This window comes from Stegodyphus dumicola, chromosome 3 (assembly GCF_044657685.1).
Source record: "Stegodyphus dumicola isolate Sdum_Otavi_A_Nest chromosome 3, ASM4465768v1".
Classification (NCBI taxonomy): Eukaryota; Metazoa; Arthropoda; class Arachnida; order Araneae; family Eresidae; genus Stegodyphus; species Stegodyphus dumicola.
Genome location: NC_140770.1, coordinates 54,341,740 through 54,367,562, shown reverse-complemented (window position 1 = coordinate 54,367,562; position 25,823 = coordinate 54,341,740). Strand labels below are relative to the sequence as shown.

At 31.2% G+C, this 25,823-nt stretch overlaps 1 protein-coding gene across 1 annotated transcript in view; it reads left to right on the top strand.

Annotated features, from left to right (window-relative positions):
- Positions 1-25,823, top strand: part of Rubicon (run domain Beclin-1-interacting and cysteine-rich domain-containing protein rubicon) — a 51,393-nt gene that overhangs the window by 4,256 nt on the left and 21,314 nt on the right. The window contains exons 2-12 of the mRNA XM_035352085.2: positions 2,853-3,736; positions 11,413-11,525; positions 14,837-14,998; positions 16,585-16,630; positions 16,766-16,822; positions 18,461-18,508; positions 20,008-20,079; positions 22,607-22,658; positions 22,746-22,884; positions 23,959-24,027; positions 25,277-25,350. Of these exons, the coding sequence (XP_035207976.1) occupies positions 2,896-3,736; positions 11,413-11,525; positions 14,837-14,998; positions 16,585-16,630; positions 16,766-16,822; positions 18,461-18,508; positions 20,008-20,079; positions 22,607-22,658; positions 22,746-22,884; positions 23,959-24,027; positions 25,277-25,350 (1,673 nt within the window). The 5' untranslated portion in view covers positions 2,853-2,895. The remainder of the gene's footprint in view (positions 1-2,852; positions 3,737-11,412; positions 11,526-14,836; positions 14,999-16,584; positions 16,631-16,765; positions 16,823-18,460; positions 18,509-20,007; positions 20,080-22,606; positions 22,659-22,745; positions 22,885-23,958; positions 24,028-25,276; positions 25,351-25,823) is intronic.

The window sequence follows — 25,823 nt, the reverse complement described above, 5'->3', positions numbered from 1 at the left end:
ACAATATAAATGATGAGCTTTCTGCTTTCCAGAAAATCATAAATACAGATATGATTGATGCTATCGTACAATATAAAAATATTTATCTCAAATGTAACAGGACTGCAGATGATCTCCAAAACATCTCAAAGAGAAGCATGTATGATACTAATAGAGCAGAAACTTTGGGCCTTTTTAGGCATTTTTTTCTTCTTAGGGTGCAAAAAAATGTCAAAACTCAATTTGGAGGAAGGATAGACAAAAGACGGTACTGGAATTGAAATTTTGCAAGGAGTCGTGGGTCTCAAGCGATTCAGAAACCTGTGTGTTGCTATTAGATTTGATGATAAAGGCACAAGGTATGTGCAAAGAAAAACTGATAAGCTTGCTGCACTAAGAGAATTTTTGGAATCTTTCAATCAGAACTGTCAAAACTTTTATACACCAGGTGACGAACTCACAATCAGCGAGAAGTTGGAACGTTTTCGCGTCAGATGCTCTTTTATTCAATTCACCCTTAACAAGCCCGCAAAGTACGGTCTGAAAATTTTTGCAGTTGTTGACTCACGAACGTTTTATACACTGAAGCTTGAAATTTACTGTGGCTATCAACCCCCAGGATCTTACGAGGCTTCTAATTCAAGTATCGACATTGTCAAAAGGCTAATTGGTGTGTACGAGGTTCGAACCCTAAACTAATGACCGATAAGTGGTATACAAGCTACCTGCTTGCTCAATATGTTCTTACCAAAGGTATAAATAACGCTTGTGGGCATGCTGAAAAAAAAAATAAATAAATAAAAGGGAAATTTCAAATGAATTCCAGCCATCAAAAACAAGAGAAGTCAGCAGTTCACTGTTTGGTTTTCAAAAGGATATGACAATTTTTCATATGTAACGAAAAATAATAAGTGTGTACTTTACACGATGATGACAAAATTGACCATGGAGCGAATAAACCTCAAATAATCCTGGATTATAACAAATGTAAAGGCGGAGTTGATACTGTAGACCAACTTTGTAGTAATTTCACTGTTGCCATAGTATATTATTCAATTTATGTTTGTTTCATTATAAAATAGGGCACTTACATATTTTTCTGCTGGCCGTTTCTGACAAAGTTTCCAAACTTTGAGGTTTTAATAACAAGATGTCACAACATACTCTTAAGATCTGCTGTGTAATGAATGAATCTCTCAGTAAGCCAGTTTAGCTTATGTAAAGAAGGACTACTATTTTTCTTTTCTTCTCTTGGATTTGAGAGAGCACGATTAACATTTTAAACTGTCTTCTATAGTAGTGTATAAGACTGGTTATACTAGTACACTATGTTTACAACTTTAAAAGTCTCTGGAGTTCAGTAAAATGGTGCAGCAAAAAATGTTACTTGGCCATGTGACACATTAAGGGAATTTTATGTTGGGCCTAATTTGCATTATTTTAAATGCCATTAGGGAATTTTGGCATTCATGATTATTGGCATAGGTTATGAATGAATTAGTTTATCAAATATTGTCATGAATTATCTTGTCAGGTAATCTCAAAGCTTGAGCTCCTGTATGTTTAATTTTATATATGTTATATCCATAATTTATTTGCTGAATATTTTATTAAATAAAGAATAATCTGCATCATCAAACTTCCACTAGAATAATTGGTGTGAATTTGGCGAATCTCCTCCATCTTACATAGTCTATGAGAAAATATATGTTGGGGGTAGGGACATACTGAAATATTGAAAGCAAGTAATTGAAGTGTGTATGAATTTTTAAAGTAAAAATTAATTGAAATACTTGTGATATCAATTTACATTTAAATTTAGACTGATTTAAACTGAACATGATAGACACTATTAAATTTCTCATCTGCTGAGCAATTAAAAATACAGTAAGACCCCGCTTAAAGCTGTTTCGGTTTAGCGCTCTTTTATTTCAACCCGGGGATTCTCTGAAATTGTGCGCAGCGCTAGGTCTCCAAATAACATATCCGAAACAGTGTAGTTGTGTTTCTTGCTTTGTGGACGCATTTTTATCATTTGAAACATTTGTTGACATTATTGTAAGTTTAAATTTGTATAATATTATAACGATTAATACAGTGACAAATATTATGATCTTTAGTTTTTATCATGGGTGATAATAAAAAACAAGAAAAGAGAGCAACCAGAAAAAGCATTTCACTGGAAACTCAAATGCAAGTGATTAGAAGATTAGATTCTGGTGAACGTCAATCTCAAATTAGTGCTGCATTGATTTTGGCAACTTCAACAATAAGGACAATTCTTAAGAATAAAGAAAAAATACTGTCATCGGCAACTGCAACTACGTCAAGCTCTGCAACTAGAATTACCCGTTCTAGAAATAACATTATAGAGGAAATGGAAAAACGACTGTCTATATGGATTGACGACGAAATTGAACACAATATGCCATTAAGCCAATCTATCATAATGCCTTCTTGACAAAAAGGCAGAAAATTGGAAACCCAGAATAAACTGAATGATGTGACTGAGAATTTTTATTTGTTTTTAAAAGTATATGCGTTTATATTGTTTTTATTTTTGTAAGAAATAAATGTTTGATTTTATTTTTATTAAAAAAACATTATTAAATTTAATGCCTAACCATTTTTTATCCGTCTTCCCCTAACCCCATTATTTACATGTTAAGATAGCCTCGCTTAGCGCTGTTTCGCATTACGCTCTACTTCGATGGAACGTATCCCCCGCGTTAAGCGGGGTTTACTGTATATATTTTTTTAATGTATGAAGAATTTTGCTGTTTTTTTAAAATTATCGCTTTTTATTAAATATGATAATTTAGAGTACAAATCTACTTTTACTAAAGGTTTTCATGTTTTTTCTTTCCTTGTAGGCATCTAAATTGACTATGCTTTTAAAGATCTTACCTGAATAAAATGTCTGATGCCATGTTGTTTAGATCCGAAGTTGAGAATAAACCAAGAAACAAGTGTTCAAAAGATCCTCAGGCCTCTCATAATTATGAAGTACCCCCAAAATCACCAAGGTACTTGAAAAAGAAGCGTGCCTCTCTCCATCAAGCAAGACGGCTTCATTGTCAACAATCACATAAAGACAAAATATGCAATTTTAAACACAAACATTCAGAAACTTGTGAAATGCCTTCAGAAATATTACAGACAGCAAATAAAATTTCCTTTAGTTCTATGGAAAGTAAAGGTGACCTTGATTTTTCTGTTATCAAAAGAGTCAGCATTTCTTCTCAGTGTATAATTCTCAATGAACTCAAGCGTAGCTTTAGTTTGCCAGTTATTTTAGAAGGATATACTAATAGTTCTGTTATTTTAAAGTATACCTCTCTACCAAATATTTCATTTAATACCTCTTCTATGCAGCTATATATAAAAACGGCACAGCATAAGGAGCACAATACTGTAAATAATAATTGCCAAAGTGATAGTGATTCAAGTGATTATGCTGGAAATGTTTGTACTTTTTCACGTCGAAGCAGTACTTCTACAGTTTGTGAAAGGAATAACAGCATTGACTCGGCATTTAGTTTAATTTCTATCATAGATATTAAAGAAATTGAGGAGGCAATTTATGCAGAAAACAGTGGCTTGTCAAATTCAGCTTGGAAGCCACAGCATGCAAGATCAAAATCTGATGCTTCTTGTAATTCTAATTTTACTGAAATAATAGAAGGTACTGAAGTTTTCTCATTGCCAAGTTCTTTATCTGATTGCACTGGTCCAAGAAAGAAGAGTATTTTTGAAGGTATTTAATATTTTTATATAAAAATATAGTTGTAGAAAATCTTACATAATGAGAATTCAGTATTCACTGTAATCACTGTAATCACCTGTGCAAATATGTAAAATGATGGCCTTGCTTAAACAAGTGACTAATTAGTTGATCTGATTTTTTTTTAATGTTAGGTGAAATTTTTTGTCATTTATTTTGTGTGATTATCTTATTTTAAATTTGGCCATATTGTTAAAATAATAATAATAAAAAAGAGAGGTATAATATTGAAGAAACATTGTGCAGAGGCCATACTATATAATTGGAATTTTTAGTAAAATATTAAGACCTAGATTTTGTATTACAGATTAGTTTCAAGGATAAATGTATATTCTTAAGTTTATTACATATTCTGTCACATTTTAGCAAATCGTAAAATTTTCTTTTTATCTGTAAGTTTAATAAATATGAGGGATGGGACATTAAGGGATACTCATAATAATATAAAAAATTATTCTCAGAATTTCTGATTTGTTTTCAAAACTGAAACCAGACCAGAGCATGACAGGATGACTTTAAGTCTTTATCTAAAGCTTTTATCAGAGAGTAATTAAAATGTTTAGACATTAAATAAAATTTAAGCAACTGATTTTTATGAATATGGATATTATTATCCTCTAATATAGCTTATACGTATACATATTTTAAATTTATCCTAACTTTTTAAAAAATTGCAGTTTTTTCTATTGTTTGGTATGTTTGCTCAACACAGTTTCACTTTATATGCATTGATTGGCTGATTGACAGATAAATTAATTTGTCAATTAAATGCATTAAGTAAAGTTTTTCTGTACTGTACAAAGTCCAAAATCTTAAAGTGCAATATCAGGATCTATCTGGTTGTAACGAAAGATTTCCGCCAAAAAACGCGGAGGGGGGGACCATGAAAGCAGTTCTTTTAGTGTGGGTAGTAATCTATGATTTTCTGTCAACGTTTTGACTTGTTTTCAAAGCCTTCGGCCCAGAAGCTTGGTGGCCACGAGTCCAAAAACAGATCGACCTCATTTCAGACGTTCTATGCAGAATGTAAGATAGCATCAGTAAGATGTAGCTGCAGGTGTAAAAAAAGGTAGAAATCAGAAGGAGTGTTGTCGAGGCTATAGGTTGGTTGTGGCAAAAGATCCCATTTGAGTCTGTACAGAGTCCAGCTGGTGAATGCAGATGCATGTGGTCTTGCATTATCTTGATGGAACAGTACCTTTTACCTTTTTGTACTGGAACTCAGTTTGATGTTTTTCCTTGATAGCAGCATCAACACGGACTAGCATTTCGTTGTATACCTAATGCATTGTCGAGGGTTTTACCTTTTTCCAGGTACTCTTTGTGTGGACAATGCCATGGCAATCTGGCGAGATGCAACGCATGGTCTTTTTGTTAATCAAATTGCACTTTGCAACGTTGCCAATGGGCTCATCGAGCTCAAACCAACCCTCTTTCTTGCCTGTGTTGTTGAAGAAAACCAACTTTTCATCACAAATGACGATCTGGCCCAGAATTTTGACCTCGTGTTGATATTCAAGCAAATTAGTTCAGGCCTGAACATGTCTATCCTTATCTGCTTGAGTCAGCTCATGCGGCACCCATTGATTGAGCTTATGCAATGCATAGCATGTCTAATGGACATTGAACTAACGTCTAACTCCTTAGCAAGCTCTCGAATGGTTGCATATTGATCTTCCACAATTTCTTGCAGGTGGGCCTCGGCCGTCTTGAGTGCTCTACTTCTTGAATGTCATAGTCCTTGTTTTTGAACTTTAGGTACTAAACTTTTCACGGCATCATATGATACAACAATAGTACTTAAAGCTCTATACATGATATGGTGATATTCTGCAGGTTGTTTCATAGATCATGGGACAAACTTGGAGGGGTGGTGGAGAGTACTAAAACATGCATTTTTTTAAAGGAAGGTAGGGTCTAAAGTGACGGGTTAAGGCAGGAATGCAAAAAAACGACACGAAAGGAAAATGTGTTTATGTACAAAATCAACGCAAAGTGCTTCTTTGAAGCAATACAGTATTCACAATAAATGTTCAAAATTGCAACCACCAGCAGTAATATATGCTTGGTAACGTCGCAGAAGGGATAGACGAAAATTTTGAAAAACGACAGGCATTTTGCTTACACTTGCAGCCGCAGTGGATAGTCATGCAACGAGGTCCTTCAGTGAATCAGCGGAAGTCTCGTAAATGATGCTCTTCAGATGGCCCCATAAAAAAAAAAAAAAATCCAAGCTGGATAAATGTCGCGAATGGGTTGGCCGTCAGACGGGTCCACCACGGGCAATGCCTGGAAATGTCCCATCCAAGTAATGGAGCACCCACACATGGTTATGGGCTGGTGCATCATCATGCTGGAACCACATGCGATCACGAACGACAGCCGGAACATCCTGCAGCAATTCCGGTAGCACCTCTTGCAGAAAAATATAACATAAGCCATTTGAATGTGCAGGTAAGAGGTATGGACCTATAAGGTAGGCGTTAACAATATTTGCCCACACAGTGAGTTTGGAATGCATGTGGATGTGTGCCGTGTGGATTATGAGTTGCCCACACGTGCATGTTGTGGCTTTTGAAGATGCCGTCCTGTGAGAAAATTGCCTCATCTGTGAATAGCACATCTGATGGGGAATCCGCCTGCGCCACACACTGCTGCAAGAACCAAGGACAGAAATGATCTCGAAAAGGGTAAGCTGTCTCTTGCAAGGCTTGGACTCTCTGCAAATGGTATGGGTTCAAACTATTTTCATGCAATATTCTCCAAACGGTGGAATAACTCAGCTGCAGACGACTTGCAATAGCTCTTTGCTTGTCTTAGGTGATCCATGCACAATGTTCAAGATGGATTCTTCAATGCGAGGTTTGTCGTGCACTTCTTCTTCCATTCTTAGTGTCAGAGGTGGCTTCAAATGACCCATTTTTACACAGAGACTGATGCAACCTCTCGAACATTGTGTGCTTTGGCATACGCCTGTTCGGAAACCATTCCTGGTACAACCGTAGCACTGCTCTGCAATTCCCATTGGCAACACCATACATGAGATGCATGTCAGCCTTTCCTTATGTGTAAACTCACCCATCACGTTCGACATCAGAGTTGCGAATGATCCTCTGATGCATCAGATCGGGGTTTGTCCGGCTCACTACTGCCCTCTACAGCTGCATTGCCAGACAATCGCAGCTGTAGTTCCTATTACTGTTAGTGTTCCCTTTTTTGAACATTTATTGTGACTATATTGCTACAAAGAAGCACTTTGCGTTGATTTTGTACATAAACACATTTTCCTCTCTTGTCGTTTTTTTTGCGTTCCTGCCTTAAACCGTCACTTTAGACCCTACATTCCTATACAAAAAATGCATGTTTTAGTACACTCCACCACCCCTCCGAGTTTGTCCCATGATCTATGAAACACCCTGTATAGCTGACTTTTTGCAACAGAACTGGAAGTAAATGATTGTTCTAAATCTGGTAACAGGATAGTTCCATTTCAGACACCTTGTACTTAATGATAATGATATTTCTTTATAAATTTCACAACACAGTGCTCTAAAGCAAGTCTCTTTCTTTCAAATGCCAAAAATTGTTTGACAAATTATGATTAAGCACACGAGCGTGAAGCATTTGTGCGAACGATATTTGTGGTGGCGGGAAAATTTTCATTAAAACCTTATATTCAGATCTAATATCTAGATTTCCATTCAAATACATACAATAGAAGCACTTAGGGTAAAAAGCATTCAAATATATACAAAATAAATAAATAAAAAATTTGCCCTTGTACAAAGTATGGGAATGGAGAATATAACAATAGAAGCACTTAGGGTGCTGAAATGGATAAGATTCATGCATGCCACTTTCAAGCACTTTCTGTCTAGGGAGTTCCAACAGCCATAACATAGCTAGTAACAATGCATTGATTGAGGTTGTATTGATGTTGGCCAGAATCACACTTTCAGGGTTTGAGTGGTTGTGGCAAGGATGTGACTGCTTGGTGCTGCTCTAAATTCTAGAATTTTAAGGCTGCACTTGTTGCATCTACTCTGATGCCAAGCTCTGTGAGGGGGGGGGGAGTTAGCATTCTTACCTAAACCATAAGTGAAACTCCAATGTTGCTATGCACACATGTTATTTTACTAGATTTAAACTGGTGATCTAAAGTCTGGAATCACCGAAGTTTCGATGATCCTGGATCTTCTCTGTACTGTATTTAAAGAAAAAAGTAAAACTTTTATTAACAATCAGATTATTACATTATTATTAACACTGGTCAAGTTTCTGTTTTAGTGGAAAAGAATTTTGATGCAAAGTATTGCATACGGATATTCATAGATTTTTCTTTTTTAGTCAGTTGTACTGTAATTTGTTTTAAACACCTTAAAGAGTCATTAGTATTTTCAGTTAATATATAAAATCACTAATTCATGAAATTAAAAACTATATGCAGCATCATATCTTAGAAACTAATGGATGAGAATGGTTAATAAAAGCTAAAATCGGCATTATTATCCACATTCCGTGTGGGAAGTAAGTGATAAAAGCTGACTCATCTCCACCTTATCTTGGATTCCATGAAACTTGAGATCTAAAATTTATATTCTACACATCTTTGCACATAGCTGATTCTAAAAAATTTTAATTTGATAAAGCGTAAAATCCTTAATGTATTTGTCAAATTTGATCTTTCTGTTATTGATTAACAAACTGAGCAGTTTAAAAGTACTCAGCACATTTCTCAAAAATTCAAATCTTATTTTATTTTTAATAATATGTCTAATTAGTATAAAATCAATATACATTTATTTTACAAAAACTAATAAAAGATATTTCCAATGCTATATGTTATGCAACTAGGGCAAAATCATTAAAAAAGTTTTTATACTATTTTGCATAAAAAAAGATTGTCACAGTTGTTTTTAATTTTACTTTTAAAAAAAGTTTTATTTTGAAATATAAATGCTTCTTCCAGATGCTAACCAAATTGAGTTTTCTTTTTTAATTTTTTTTTTTTAACTGTAAGGAAGATTGGTTTGGCTTTCTTTAAAAATACTGAAAAATAATATATGACGACTTTCTACAATATAGACAAATAATCTTTTTTATATTGTATAAGTATAGCAAATTATCATTGTCAAATTTTCTCTAGAAATAAAATTTGGCTTTTTGTTGATTACCTATTTGAACACAGATAATAATACTGAAATTATTTAACTGTAAAAAATAATTTAACAATATTCATAAGACTAATACTTTTGCGTATTTGTCTTAATGGAATGCACTGAACTGCTGTTGCATCTGTTTGCTACTTTCATTTGAACATTAAAAAAACATTTCTAGGAAATCTGATTTATTTATTGTATTAAGAAATAGCTTAATATGTTGGTTTATGCGAACACATCCCAGAAATACATTCTCTCCTCCCTCTGTGAGACTGAGAGGCACAGCAAAATCTTTTTGCCAGTGGCATCAAATATCCTGGGTACTTACCCAAAACACATTGTTGATCACAAATGTTTTGGCCAAAAACCTTCTGTTTTAAACTGGTGCTGTTAGAAACTTGTTTCTTGGAAAAAGTTTCGAATAGCATCATGTGTTGCTGGATGTGGTAACCCTATTAGTCTGTTATTTCTAGATTTTTGGGGTTAAAAAAACTGCCTATAAATGCAAAATGTTTGTTAAAGTGACATAACTGTAGATGGAGGTTTGATTTTAAGGGAAGCTACCTGAAATTTGCTAATTTATTTGATATTCATGAAATCTGAAAATTCCATAAAATTCATGCAATAGTGTAGTTACGACCTTTCAATACCAGTAGTGATAATGTGACTGTGTGCTCCTCTATCTTAGTTTTGATCAAAGACATCCTATAACACGATATAATTACTATTACGATTAATACTATTATGATAAATGCGAATGATCTTATGTCTTTCTGGGTAAAAGAAGTATGTGATGGTTTTATATGTAAATATATTATGTGTATATATTATTTTACATATAAAACAATGTATATACAAATATATTTTACATGTAAATATAATAATGATACGGTATTTTTGTGAATCTTTGCCTTATTTTTGTTTTGTATTTATGGATTTAGCTGTCTTTTTATTTTTTAATTTAAGAAGTATTATAAACTACTGTTAAATTATGAATAGCTAAGGTTGGCTTTGTTGTATAGGATTTACTATTTGGTAATTCAAAATTTTTGAGTTTCAGCTTCTAGCAGCACATGGAACCAAAGTAAGAGAAGTACTATCTTGCACTCTTATCATACTGGATGACCAGTTTATGCACCATGCCATTTGTCGAGTCAATCATAATTTATTGAAAGAGCCTTTACCCAGTCTGAACATAGGAAGGATAGACAAATTAAAAGCTCTTTTTTGATTCTGTCTGTGGGTGGTGGTGCATGGTTGTTCATAGTTGGTGGAGTGATCTGTTTGATTAATTCCAATAATGAATGAGACTGTGGCCTACTAAATAGACATTCTGACCTTTTGAGTGAGACATTTTTCTTAGAGGAACAAGTGACATTAGCTGCATGAGACTGAGCAATAACAGGTCTTCGATGCCATTACATATCCACATGCAAGCTACATTAAAGGAATCAGCCTGTGCTTTTCCTGTCTGACAAGACAGGGAAAGCACAGGCTGATTCCTGTTGTTGAATCTCTTTCATGTTGGGGCTTCTCAAGGCAAGGTTGACAATCAAAGACTTCTTAGCATATCTGCAGGCAGTTTGTCCTCCATGTTGTTGCTTCACTCCGCAAAAACATAATAAAAATTGAAACACTGTTTTTTTTTTGCATCTCCATCCCATGCAGTAAAGCCTCAATACCCACGAAGGCTAACCTCCCAGTGCTGATGCCGTGGAGAAAGAGTTGATTTTGAACTGCTGTCGAAAGCATAAACTAAAATTCCATGTGTGTGAAATAGATGAGCGGGCTGTTATAAGATAGCACCTGTCACCATATTTCCAAGGTGTGTGCTATCACTTGTGGATTCAAGTTGCATGCAGCTCAAATTTTTTATAAATGTAAAAAGACTACCTAGTTGATCCTGCCAGTAGTCATATGCTTTTCTCGGAAGATTAAGCCTCACATGGAAGTAATTACCATATGAAGGTGAAACTGCAAGTGGGTCATTAAATCAGTTATGGTTCCTTGAACCATAACTGATTTAATTGATAATCCTTGAAATTGGATAATTATGTCAATTCTAGTGCTCGTACATACAGCTGAGTTTTGACCCTCTGGGGACAAGTGCTTTTATGAGACTGAAACCATTTAGACATTTTGTCTGTATTATGTGGGAACTTTCTTCACAGTGTGATTTTAATGTTAATTTGGCCAACAAATGTTTAAGTTTACATACAAATAATGCATAATTTATTATACAAAATACATTAATTTAGAAGTAAAACAACAAAATACATAATTTATTTCTGCAAGGTAGAACATTTTTCTGGTAGTATTTTGAAAATAGTAAATAGTACCTTGAATAATAATGCTTGTTTTGGCTGAATACTTATTGCATTGTGGGTATTATTTTAAAATTTCAGCAAAGTCAAGTTTTTTAAAATTTTGTTATGTATAAATGCAAATTAAAAATTGAAAATTTATAATGTCATTATTTAATAACCTTAGGTAGACAAATTGTAGTGCCAACTGAATGTTTCTTTCCACGTCCACAACAAGGTCAAAGTTTGACTAGTTTTTTATCTTCAAATGAGTTCAATATTTCTGCTGAACTTGACAGGGTATGTAGTTTTTAAAATACTGTTTATACAATATACATTATAATGATATGAAATAGCTTTGTTAAATTTTTTCTGCTTTTTTACTGCTTAAAAAATCTTTGAAAATGAAATATTGTAAAAAATTACTAGAAAATATTTGATAATCATTTATGAATTTTGAAAATTTCTTGAAATGTTTAATATATTTTTAAGTGAAGGAAATAAAAACGAAATCAGCAGATATGTACTTTTTGCAAAGTTAGAGTTGTAGAATCTTGATAGATGTAAAGAAAATTTGAAGGGGGGTTATTTTAAAATTTAAAACATTTGCATTCTATTACCATTCATTAGATTTTTATTTGTTGTAAAATGAGGAACAGCTGGAGTCACAGTATTTTATTCAATTTTGCTAGAGAATTTATAATAATCAAATGAAAACTGCCTGGAAGATTAGCAAATTTTTAATTATAATGCCATGGACTGACATAAATTGAGGAGTTGTACAAATGCTGTGAAGATATCTGGATGGATATCAAGGGAGAACTAAATGAATTCCAATAGGTTATCAGTTTATTTAAATGACCTGGTAATTTGTCAAGCTCTGACTTTATCATGCATGAACATATATCACTGACTAAGAACTAGCAGACAACTTTAAACATCAGTTCTGTTTTGAAAAACATTGGGATATTTCTTTTGTCACTAAAAAAGACACACTGGCAGTCTGGCCAGCCCTAATTGATAAGCACCCATCATTTTATTTCTTAATTGGAACTGTTCAATATTAATTGCAACATATTTTTATAAGGAACCATTTGTTGGGAATGGCAGTTGAAATTCACGAATAAGTTAAAAAAATTTTTTTTTGAATGTGTTATGGTTTGTGTATCATCATTTGTAACCAAATATTAACCCACTAGCACCCAGTGGTATAGTTTTAAATAGGCTAGATTAAGTAGCACTAAAACAATTTTAAATTACATTTTAATGCATTTTTAGCCCTTTCTTTACATTTATTGAGAAAATAGTAAAGTGTTGTAGGTAAATGAAGTTTTATTTGGTTATATTTAATCCTTATAGATGTAGCTATTTTGCTGTGATGCGAAATTCACACCCAAATAATGTTAATGTACTATAAATAGATTACTGGGTGTTCAAGGTTCTTTTCTTGTACTGTAAACCATACAATAATTGCTTTTTCATTCTTGTTTAAATTGAAAATATGATTAGAAAAATATTCACTAATGTGCAAGATGCCATTGAATACTTGTTAGAAAATTGAAGATGATTTTATTTTACTCCCTAAAGTTGACAAATTGGCTGACAAAGAAGAAACAGGCGATGATAATTTAAATGCTCCATTTATAAGGGATATTGCTGGAAAAGTTGAAATAATATTAGCAGATGATGAATCTAAAAAAATGGATTTGCCTTCAACATCTTAGAAAAAGTGCAAATATGATCTAGTGAGAAGAAGGAGAAAGTAGCAATCTCACAATGAAGTATAATAAATACTTACAACAGGGAGGGATAGATCATCATGATTGGTTGTTAGAAAAGCAAAGTATTGCAATTAGAGGTAAAAAATTGTATTAGTGCTTGCTCACGCAAACTGTTGACATGGTATTAGTGAATGCAAGCATTCTTTGAAATATCCAAAGATCTAATTCTGTGACAATGGAAGATATCTGAAGAAGTAACTGCAGCTGTAAAATATTTGAAATTGGGGATCAGAAGAAAATTTTTAAAGGTTGGCCTTACAACTTGCCTTCAGCCTCAAGCAGTATTAGTAATGAGATTTATGACAAGATCGATCATAGTATAGGCTGGTGAAATGCTGAAAGATGCTCCAATTTGCAGATTGTCAATCAAGACCTCTCACATTTTGTATATAATACTACTTTTTTTACCATTTTATATATTACATTTTATAAGTATTATATATGTTTATTATGTATTTTCACTTTTCTTTAATGTACATGTATTTAACTGCTTTGTTTGCGCTTTCTCCTATTTTATTTCTTTTAACATGTTTGCTACCAACGAGTTATCTCATAGGTTGCTTGGCAGCAAACATGTTAAAAAAGCTTTTAGAAATTAAATGTCATATTTTAAGGGCTGCATTAATTATTGCATTTCATTATTATTGCACAAGTTATTTTTACATGCTTCTTAGAATTTTGAAATATGTGCATGTTTTTTTAAAGTGGTGCATTTTGCTTTTATTTATTCTTTCCTTTTTAAACATTCTTTTGAAGTACTACTAATTCGTCTGCTGTATGCTAAAAACATTTTACTTATGCCAGTGCCTAGCAATCTACTTTTAATACATAATTGTTTTTATAAAACTACTGGCTGTTTGGATAAATTTTGATTATAATATTAGGTGCTTCCTTATTATAATGGCCACCTAAAATTTAATTGCTATTCAATCGAGATGTAACATGTGGTGATGTATAAGAACACCTGGTGAAATATCTCAATTGATTAGCGATTCAATCTTGCGGGCCACTACAATATGGAAGTACCTAACATTCATACTGAAGGCAAAATATCTCAGAATTCAATATTTTAATTCAGTTGTTCTCAGAAAAAATAATTTGGATGCTATTGGGGTAATTGTAAATGTGCCAGTAAATTATAACTCTGTTTACTTGGTTGGTTTTTTCTCTAAATATATGAAGCATACTCACATTTTTATTGCTTTGAGTCATTTATTGAGTCATTTATATTATCATTATTGAGTCATTTATCTAACTAATGACATTAAATAAATTTAGTATTTTTTTAAAAATTAGTATGGAGAACTTAAAAAATTTCTAGCTTTTAAAAAAATTAGGATTATTATTAATGCTTATGTTCATATCAAGAGAAATTATATAAGTTTTATCATGTGAATCTTATGTAATATGTTTAATCTAGAAAACTGTATATAAAAAGGAAAAGTATCCAGAAACTTGGCATTTTCATTTGACAAGTTTTACAGAAATTTGCATGTTCTTCTATAATAGGGCTATCAGATTGCATTCTATTCAGATTGTCATAGCACTATGGAAATTAAATCTGAAATTCTAAGATATCCAAATGCCATTTAAAAAAAGTGTCAAAATAATTTTATGAGAATATTTTTGAACTCGCATAATTTAAATGAAGTAAATAATTATAGTTTTGGTTAAAATGTAAAGGAGGGAATTATTGTTTTATTAAAAAATTGGCAGCTTTTCCTTATGCAGAAATAAATCAAAATTTTTCTTTGGACATAAGGAAAAGCTTAGGTCCAGTATTGAAACATTTTAATAGTGATGCATATTAATTTTTTTAAATATTAACAGGAAAATGCTCATTTTTGCATATCTGAAGCATTAATTGCTGCTATTGAGCATATGAAATGCTCTCAAGTGCAAAAGGTTGTTGAAGAGGAGGAAGAGAGTGATGAAGAAATTAGAAAACTAACTCAGAGGATACGTATTCGCAGACGAGAGAGGCAAAGAGAGGTAATTATTATTCAAGAGATGCATAAAATTCTTTTAATATTCAATTCTTGAATAAATAAATTTTTATTACTTGATATTGCAATTTATAATAAATAATACTGTTGCAAAATGTCCGGGCGCTGTCAGAAACCTTCCTTTCAAAGCAGGTTTAGGGTTGCCAGAAAATGGCAAGGGAACAATATTTTTATTTAAAAATATCAAGGAAAGTTTGTGGTTATGAATTCATTTTTTAGCAATTCAGAATAGATCCTGAATAAACATAATTTTTTTGGGAGTCATTGAACATTGTTTATTAACTTTTTTAATTGCCAAAGTGCCTCAGTCTATCATTTTATGTCTCTCAGAAGAAAGAAACTATAGGAAAATAATTAACATAGGGATTCATTACACATTGCTAATAAGTAACATATTTTAGATAAGTAAGCATTTATTACTTTGGACATGAATATACAGTGAAAGCCTGACTATCCATCATTCAGTTAACCAGAAAGCTCAAATAACCAAAATATTTTAGAATTTTAGGGAAAATTACTTAAATGAGAGATTTGTAACTGTTATATAGCTCATTGTATTATTAGCTCAAACATATTGTCATCAGACCATATTAGTACTCACACTTTAGTACTGAGGCACTAAAGTGTGCCCTCAATCAAACTAATTTACTTATTTCATCCAAACACAAATAGCCGACACTTCTTCAATTGAGATGCCACAGTTGTCACAACTTTTATCCAAGAGAAGAGGAGCAAAAGACTTGATGACAGAGATAAATTGACTTTCTCTCTTTTTTTTTTTCATTTTACAATGAAATCTTACACCAAGCTGATGCTGAATTTTTTTTAAACCCCTGAGAATTCAGATTTTTAATTGAAAATAACTCACAAATTTTACCATTTAGAAAATTTAAGTTCAGCTGGAATCAGTCATTTACTATTTAAGCTCCCGTGAATGAACTGGAACCGAATAATAAATTGCAAAGAATTTCTGGTGAAAGCAGAAAGCCATTCTTCCTGAGAAAAAATGCCTAAATCTTTGTTTTAAATTCAGAAATCAAAATTAAGAATGTTGCTCTTTCCTGATGATGGTCCTTACTCTTTGCAGAAATGTGAAACTCTCCTTTCCTTTACACAAAAAGAGAAGCCAACTCTACTTTTTGTGTTTTCCCTGTGAAATCCTTGAATCCTAAGTACTGAGATTAAAAGATTTAAAAATTCCAATAGTTCCATAATTAATTTAAATTTTTGATTAATTAATAATTGTGCTAATTTAAATTCTTATGAAGTTCTTATCAATTATACTTTGTGCAAGGTAATATTACTAGATTTATAGTCCAAAGGAAACATAGCACAAATAATAAATATCTACTATGCTTCAAATTCTGTCACTAAATATTAATGCAGTGAAATGGTAATGATTATAATGGGAAAAACAACATTACTTGTATTGAACTTCATCCAGGATGAAAAAAAGTGGTGTTACATGCTGGATTAATAGATCAAGGCTTTACTATACTTCCAGAGAAAATTTTATATTTATATAATCTTCCCCAAAATAGCATTTTTATATATTTATCTTTTACTTTTCAGAAAGCAGTGAAAAGTTTTATACTTCTCAGTGATGGTAAAACTGACAGTAAGTATGAGTTTCTTAAAATGATTTAAAATTATTGATTTCGCTAATTCTACCTGCATTTATGTTTAAAAAAAATTTAAATATGGTGAATTTACTTTTTTAATAATGTATTTTGGATTTTTTTTCCTTTTTTAGCAACAACAAGTCAAAGTGCCTCTCCTCCTGTATCTTCTCACTCATCAGATTTTGAAGGTATTTGACTTTGTGTTAGAATAATTATAAAAGGTGTCACTCTTGTAAAATCAGAAGACATCTTAAATACTACTTTTAGTGAGTTATTATGTAATTTTAGATAATCTCATTTTTCTTAAATTTTTCAGCTTTCTGTTGAAAACCACATATGCAAATATTTTTTTTGTATGCTAAAGTTTGAACCCTTGTTTGAGTTTTAATAATGTCTTTTCTTAGTTATGAGTAGCTTGATAATTTTGTAATAACAGTGCACCAGTTATTCCAAACATAAATGTTGGCACAAAACCTAACTTGATGGTGGCAATATTAAAGATACATTAAGCTTCATAAAAAGAATAACTATTTTATATGTAATGAATATAATATATATGATGATTAATTTGTGTAATGCCAAGGCTATGCATGGAGCTGAATTTTTGCATTATCTTGCTGTTTTTGTAAGAGAAAAATATATCACTGTGTACATGGTTAGAAAAAATTTATTTTCTGCATATACACAGTCATCTATTTTCACTTAAAAAAATATCAGAATTGCACAATTGCAGCAATGCACACAGCTTCAACCTTGTGCACATTAAATGTTATATATATATATTAATATTTTATAGATGTTAATGACACAGTATAAATAGATTACTGCATTTGGCAATTGATGCCCCATTAACAGAAAAGTACTAGTAGTTTTATAATTTATTAAACATGAGGTTTTTTTTTAAAATTTAAGTTGCTGTTTAATTTCAAATCAAACACTGAATTCAGTAGTAATTATTGCTATGAATTGATAAATTATTAAAATGTTTCATGAAAATTAAAGGTGTTATGTTTACCTTTTATCACAATTTTATACCGTTAATGAAGTTTGCTGTAAGAGTCCCACAACACTTGCATTTGTAATAGGCCATAAAACTGAAAACTATGGCTTCAGTTTTTTACACATTGAGTATGTTCATTACGACATAATCCAAAAATTCTTTTCAAAAACTTTGTGTATAAATTAATCCATCAGCACATACAGGTACAGAAACAAATGAGTGGAACACCAGAAGTTCATTATTGGTCACGCGGCTGTAATTCCACTGCACTAATTGCACAGTTTCACTCCAATTTTGACTGAGAGCATCCTGGGAGGCAATCCAAGGGTCTCCTACTTCTCTTCTTCCATCAACTTATCAAGAAGACTTTTGGCTCGCAGTGTATTTTGAGTCCTCCCTTGTCGCACAGACACTATACGCTTACAAACATGCATGTTTTCTAAAGATAAGCTGTTTTTAAATATTTCCTGATTTTCTTTTCTTAATTTTATGTGGCACAAGTGCAAAGAAAAGTGATGTTGAATAATAAAGCTAAAAAGGCAAAACAGTAGGTTTAGTAAGGAGTGGGTCTGAGAGCAGATTAGTAACCTGCTATACTCAGCGAAAGTATAAAAGCCTTAACAAATTCTCTGGTGCAGTGTTAAAATATGAGTCCATTAAGAGTTTCTTTTCTTTTGCTTTTTTTTTAATAAATCCAGAAATATTTCAAAGCATAATGCAAATATATTGTGTATAATACTTAATAACCTACAATAAGGCATAATTTATATTTAGTTTATAGTTTTAACATGATTCCCTATCTCTCTCTCTTTTTTTTTTTTTTTAGTTGATAGCATTGGGAGTGAAGATGAAGTTGAGGATATAGAACTTTCAGGTGATTTTCTTTCTTGTTATATAATCTCATGTACTACACATTTATGATAATTCTTCTTAAGCAAGCTGTTGTAAAGCAAAATTTGATCCTTATTTAAATTTCAGGCATTAGTGTGTATTCTCTGTAATAAATATTTGGTGGTTTAAAAAAATAATCTGGCTTTTATTGAAATTCTGAATAATACAATCTTATTCAGTAACAATTGATGAAAAAGCCCAGTTACTAATAAAGAACAAATAAAAAAAAAACTTACATTTAAAAAAGTGTAGAAATACTAAGACTTTCAAAATTGAAATTATGCTTGATTCTGTGGTGTAAAAAATTAGCAAAATTGTGTTTTTTGAACTCGTGCAGCTATCACTAAACATAAATGAAAAGAGTAAGCAAGAATGTTTTTCTTATCTCTTGAGATATCCATACCTCAACTGTTGTGAAACAGATATTTCTGGTAATTGCAAGTATAACACTAAATACACTGTAGATAGTTTTATGCATTGGGGGGAGGGAGTTGTCTTTTTTATTTTTATAAAATGTATCAGAACATTTATTTATCATATTATTTTATAAAAATAAACAGTTTTATATTGAACATTCCTCCCTCAGTCCTTTTTAGCAAGATTAAATTTCAGATCTTTTTTGTTATAGCATAGCATGTGCCAAACAATTTTCTGTAAAGTTATATATGCGTCAGGTTAATTCTCCCAGTTGAAAAACATACAATTTGTCATTTGCTCAATTGGACTGTAGTAAAATTGTTCTAAATATTAGAAATATCTCTGTTAGGTTACTTATTTCAATAAACAAAGAATGAAATAGAATAACACATTTAAAAATATTCTTATTGACAATGACATTAGGATGATAGCTGTAGTAGGATCTTTCTGTAGAAAACTATTTAGCATGCATTGTACTTTAACAGAAAGGATTCCTGTTTTATCTTTAACATATATAATTTCAGTGTATTATAACTTAATGAATATTATTACTGCAATTAGATATATAAATAGGTAAAATATAAAAGAAAAATATGTCAAAATTTAATGTTATCTGTTCTGTCTTACTGAATTAAGATCTCTGAATAATTATTTGAAATACAAAAGGAATTTTGTATATTGAGATTGAGATTTTATTTCATTCTATTACTTTAGGGACTTAAAGGAAAATGCTTTTCATACATGATATATTATGTAAAGTTTAGTTTTAAAGTAGAATAGCTATGATAGCAAGAAATATTTGAAATCTTTACTAAGGCCCAGAAATGCCTTCTAAATCTGTCTGAGATAAATAAACATGCATGTTTTGCAGTTTGTTAAAATTTTTGTTTAATAATGTGATCAGTTGCTAATGATTACTCACAGTTTTTAAAATTATTTTATATTATAACAGTAGTGTTATACACTCAGAACACAAAATCAAATTTAAAAAAAAATGCTTAAGTGACTTTAAAACTCTGGCATGTGAAATAAGTATAAATATAGCAATATGAAATCCTTTTTCAGCTCACACTGAATCCAACCTTAGTTCCATGAAAGAGAACGGGTTATCTTTATCTATGGCATCTTTGTATTCTGGTAATTTATGCTTTTTTTTTTTTCTGTTTTTAAATAATATTATTTATTTATACCTGTTGAATAATATGCTTATTTTAATACTTGAGCAAATGTGTTACTTCAACTGTGTACCTTACAAGTCTAATTATTATTTGTCTGAAATTAATATTGCAGTAAATTTTTATTATTTAAGTCTGCAGAACTTTAAAGGGAAAACTGGCACAGCTAGACTTTTGAGTTTTTGCAAAAAAAATTGCGAAATTTTCTTTTTTCGATTGCTAGATTTTACCTAATTGAAGCATTGTGTAATGTACAGTGGTTGAATAAATATTAATGTTTAATTAAGTTTACATTAAATATTATTTAAGACATTATACTGGAATAGTTGTTACACAAGTAGTAATGAAAATTATTTTAATTATACATACTTATTTACTGTTTAAAGTAAAACATGCAATTTTAAAATTCTATAAGTAACTTAATAAAACATTTTGACTCTAACATATTTTTGGTTTTTAACGTCAAGTTGAATAACAGAAAAGGAATCTTTAACATTAATTTTGGTTTTTAGTTGATTTTAAAATCATTTTCATCATCCTCTGATTCTTGCATATCTTTTTGCATAGATAACAAATTAATAATATTTCAGAGATACATGAAATATTGAAATTTTTCTATGCTGGACTCTTATTAGCATTAATTATTGACTGTTATGAATTTTTAATTTCTTTTTTTGTGTAATTAACTATAATTTCTCTTGAAGCATCATTCCTTTACATTTCCAGAATCATCCAGAGAAAATTTCACTCATTTTTCTGTACGAAAAAGAAATTATAATTTATTTGCTATTGCATTGAAATATCAGAAAATTACTTGTTAGTTGATGTGGCAACTTAAATTAATTATGATTTTGTCCCAGGTCATGAATATTTTTAACAATCACATTCAGTGAGCTGGATTTGTTTTTGGAATATGTATTATCAGTTTTATCATTTATATTTTGTCATCCTGGTTTAGTATGCACATTGAAATATATATTTGGTTTTTCTTTTCAAAGTATACATGTTTTTCTTGTGTCGTACTATGTGTCCTCATTACCTTTCACTCAATGCAGTTGAGCTGTGAGATAGTTTTCGAAAATAAATGAGAAGAGAAAAAAAATCTGTATGCACATGCAGACTCAAAGTTTAAATAACTAGAGCAAATGAACAGGAAGACTTAAAATGTCATTCCCCATGAGATAAATAGCAACTCATATAGGTAAGTAATTGGCTTTAAATAGCTCAAGGAGAATGTGGAGATAAATTGGTCTTCTCCATAACATGTGAGGAATATTGAAAATTACCATCACAGAACGAAATCTAAAGCAGTGATCACCAAGTGAGGAATCCAGCAGTATAAAACATGCTAAGTGTCTCAACCCAACAATTGCTGCAGCTGTTTGGAACCTCCTGAGCTGCTGTCTCTAAGATTTGACTTCTTGAAAATTAAAATGACTGTTAAGTCTTATAACTTAATTAAAAAAAAAAATCTCCCATTCCACCTAATGATAACTGTGCTATGTTTTATGCTCTTCCTGAAATTTGCCGTGGGAATTTCTTTTTTTGCTCCATAGTTACTATGAACTTAAAATTTAGAAATTTAGAAGTGAACTAACTATGAACTTAGAAGCAACATCTTGTACTTTAGCCAAGTATTTGGTGTCTCGATTTTCACATTTGCTTTCTAACAACACTTAATTCTGTACAAAATTCTTTTGAAGTTATCGATAAACTTAATATTTCTTTCCTGAGCTTAATCAAGATTTCTTTCGATGTTTAATCATTCTTTAGTAATTTTTCAGCTAATGAAGCATTAAAATGACTTGAAATTAAACTTCAAAAATTCCATTTTATGCATACTGAAATTTAGCAGTTAATTTCTCTCATTAAAGTTTCTTTGAGTCAGATCCTTTTCCAAAATAATTGTTTTGCAATTGAAGAAGTAGCTGTGATTAATCCCCCCCAGTCCAGTATTTGTTGATGTTTACATGCACATATTTAAAAAACTATCTTTTTGGCTCTGAATTAGCTGTACTGATGATTTTCACACTTTTCAAAAGTTCAGTTCTGAAATTGAATCTGATAATTTCCTGCATATTCTTATTTTAATTATGCACAATGAATATGATCACCACATTTTAAGTTATTGTGGTACCACGCTATCGCACGGACTATTGAAACTTTTTTTCCTTGTGTGTGGCCTTCTAAATAAGGGTGCGTCTTATATGCTGTCAAATACGGTATTTTTTTTACAGTCTATTGGAAGAACAGTAAATGTTGAATAACTCCATAAGTTGACTATTATTAATAGTCAGCATCTAAGCCTGAAAATATTTTGGCCAAAAAGAATCCTTTAATAGTGTATAAAGTATTTCCTAAGAGAATATTTTCTATAAATTATAGTTTGTTGTATATAAATTTTGAAGATTAACATAAAATTTTATGAACTTAACAACTTTTATATTTATTTATTTATTTCCAAACATAACTTTTCATTTCATTTTTAGATGCTGATATTCATAAAGTGCCATTCCATCAAAAAGAAATTGACAATAAAAAGTATGATATATATATTTTTTAATTATGAATTTTCTGTTTCCAAGTAATATTAAATTAAATTTCAGTTTATTTCTTTTTGACTTGTAGGTTTCAAGATTCTGAAAATAGTAATAATTTATCAGCTGAATCTGTTGCACTGTCACTTTTAAGAAGGTTTTCTGAAAAACATCTTCCTAAAGCATCTGAACTGCAGTGGCTTGTATCTGAGCAAGAAGCACCTCAAAGGGTATTTATTTTAACAGTTTTCAAGATATAGAAATAAATGTTAGTAAAAATTAGATGTGGTCCATTTTTGCTCTATTTTGTTGAGTATTGATGTATTTAATGTTATAAATAAATAAATATAATCGATGTTGTGATCTGAATTCCCAGTTTTTATTTTAAACATGCTGTTTTTGTAATTTTTATGTTAAATAGAGTTTTAGATTTAATATTGCTAGAGTTTCCAGCACCCGGGGACAGCTAAAGAATTTGTACCCCATTCTGTGTGCCAAGAATGGAAAATATTTCATTAAAAAATTTCGTAGCATCAGTTTGCCGTCCCTTGGATGCTGCGCCCGAGACAGATGTTCCCCCCTTACCCTAGTCTTGTCTCAAAGTCTAGCGCCGAGTGCAATCAAGAAAGTCTTTAAGTGCATCATCAAGTTTTGTTTTAGACTGTGCTGAGTCGATACTCTTGTGTATCGTCGAGTGCATTGCGTGGAGAGTCTCGAGAGTATGTGGAGTTCCGAGAACGACCAAGCAGAGTTGGGAACTGTACTCAGGTGCTTTGCAGTGAAGCTGTTTCCACCGTTATTGCCTGACAGTGTGAAGGCTGTGTCGCTGAACGTGTCAGCGTGTTTATAACTGTTTGACGAGTGTAAAGGTGATTTTAAAGCTGTCTGATCAATATTGGTAAATAAATTGTGTTTCGATACTTCATCAAGTGTCATCGTTATTCACTCCAAATCTACAAAACCCGTACGAACGTGAAGGAAGAAAATAACGTAACAACTGGTGTCAGAAAAGAAATTACGTAACAATATACTAAAGCGAGATGCTATGTTCCGAGTTTAATTCTTTCTCTCTTTTTCAAAAACATTTCTTTAAAAAAATTACTGGTGGCCTGGAGGTTTGGATACTGGACATTTGGATTTTGGACTTTATACTGTATTTTTGATACAGTTTACTTGTTGTTAGGAATATGCTTCTAATATTTTGATAATTTACTATGTATCCAAATACTTGTAATGTACTTTTTGCATTTGTTCTTGTGTGTGTAATATTTTGTTACATTCTTTAACAATAGTTCTTTTTACAGCTTCTGCCTCTGCCTGATTCATTTCCTGTTTCACCTGATTCAATAGAAGAAGAGTACAACTTAGAAAATGTAATTTTATTTATAAAACTAAGTTTCTTTCCATATCTATAGTGCACCACAATTGTATTAAATCTAAATATCTTTTGTATATGTATTGTAAGGATCTTAAGTTTTACTAACGTTTATTTTATTTTAAATCTTTACTATCACTTCTTATTTTCTACTTCCGGCCAGAATTATAAGCGTGAAGGAGTTTATGCAAAGTTGTCTGGCGAACGCCAAGTATTTAAGTGTGGCCTTTTTGCCAAGAGAGAGAGAGGAAGCAGTGAGTTCGAAGCAGGCCGCTTACCTTAGAAGTTACGCAGTTGCTATTTGCCTTCCAGGCCAGAGGTTTTAATCCTCTTGATAAATTAAACGTATTGTAGTGTTCACAGTCTCTGTGCTACATACGCTTCCTGTTATTATAAGGCCAATCTTATTCTAAAGTTAAATTAGAGTTTAGTTTTATTTTGATATCTTTTACGTTATACCCCGAGTGGAGGGTCATTGTATTCCGAAGTACGGAAGTCATTGTATATAAAGAAAAATAAAGGGTTTTGTATACCCTTCGTCTGTGTCCTGTCTACTTACTACAATTAGTGAACATAGCTTTAGTAAGCTCTCTGTTCTAGTCAGGTCATTGTATGTTTCCGAAGAAGGTTAGAAGAAACATTGAACCTGATAGTATTGAATCTCACAGCCTTTATTTTCAGTGATAAAAGTATAGCTGGTGTTTACTAATTTGAATAAGCATATTTTACAGAAATAGTGTAATATTATAATATGCCATTAATATTGTTACACAAAGATAAATATTTAAATAGAATTTATTATTTAAAAAGAAGTATTTTGAATAAAATATATACAGTACTTGAAATCTTCTCAGGTGCAGAAATATCAGGAAGGCAACAGATGTTAACATTTCAAAAATTGTTATGGTAGTAAATATAGGGAAAGTGCTGAAGGTTTCTTTATTTTTCCACAGTCTGTTGATTTTCTGCCTTGCCCCTCCCAAAAAAAATTAAAAGTATGAATGATTAAAAAAATATTATTTGCCTAGAAAACAAAATTTTAAATTGTTTTTAAAAGTCATAATTGAATTTTATTAATCTCTGTAATAGCATTGGTTATTGTATTTGTCATTTTTATTTTTGAATGTTTAAGACTAATTTCTTGTAAAATGTATTCTGTGCATTAGTGATAACTGTTTTTAATAGTTGTTTGAGAAAGTCATTGTTTAAATGAAAAATATTTAAATTTAACATTTTTTATATTTCAGACTCGCTTGAGAGGTAATTTAGAATGGGCTCCACCTAGGCCGCAGATTATATTTATTATTCATCCTAATATAAAGTAAGATTTTTCTATAATAATTTACTTGCTTTTTACATTGAACTATACTGTATTATTCATAAGAGTAATCCAATTTCAGATTACTTTATATCTGTACAGATGACTAAATATATAAAATTTGCAAGCACAGTGGGACAAGTAGTGTTGAACACAGCGCAAAAAAAAGGACAGTTCTATATCTCTCGTTCTACTGGGCTAATTGATGAAACTCAAATTGCGTTTTTCATGTCTCGAAAGGGCGACTTTATATAGTGCAGGATATATGTTAGATTTATATATAGCATTTTCTAGCATAAGTATTTTGACACGAGTTTGGACTTTTTCTGAAATAAATAACAATTTTTTCCATATTTCGATTTTTACGATTCAAATTATGCCTAGATATTAAATTTTGTAATTTTTTATGAGAAATTTATGGTAAAATTAAAAAATTTATCTTGGCGCATTTTTTTTTTCAGTTTGCACCAGAAATG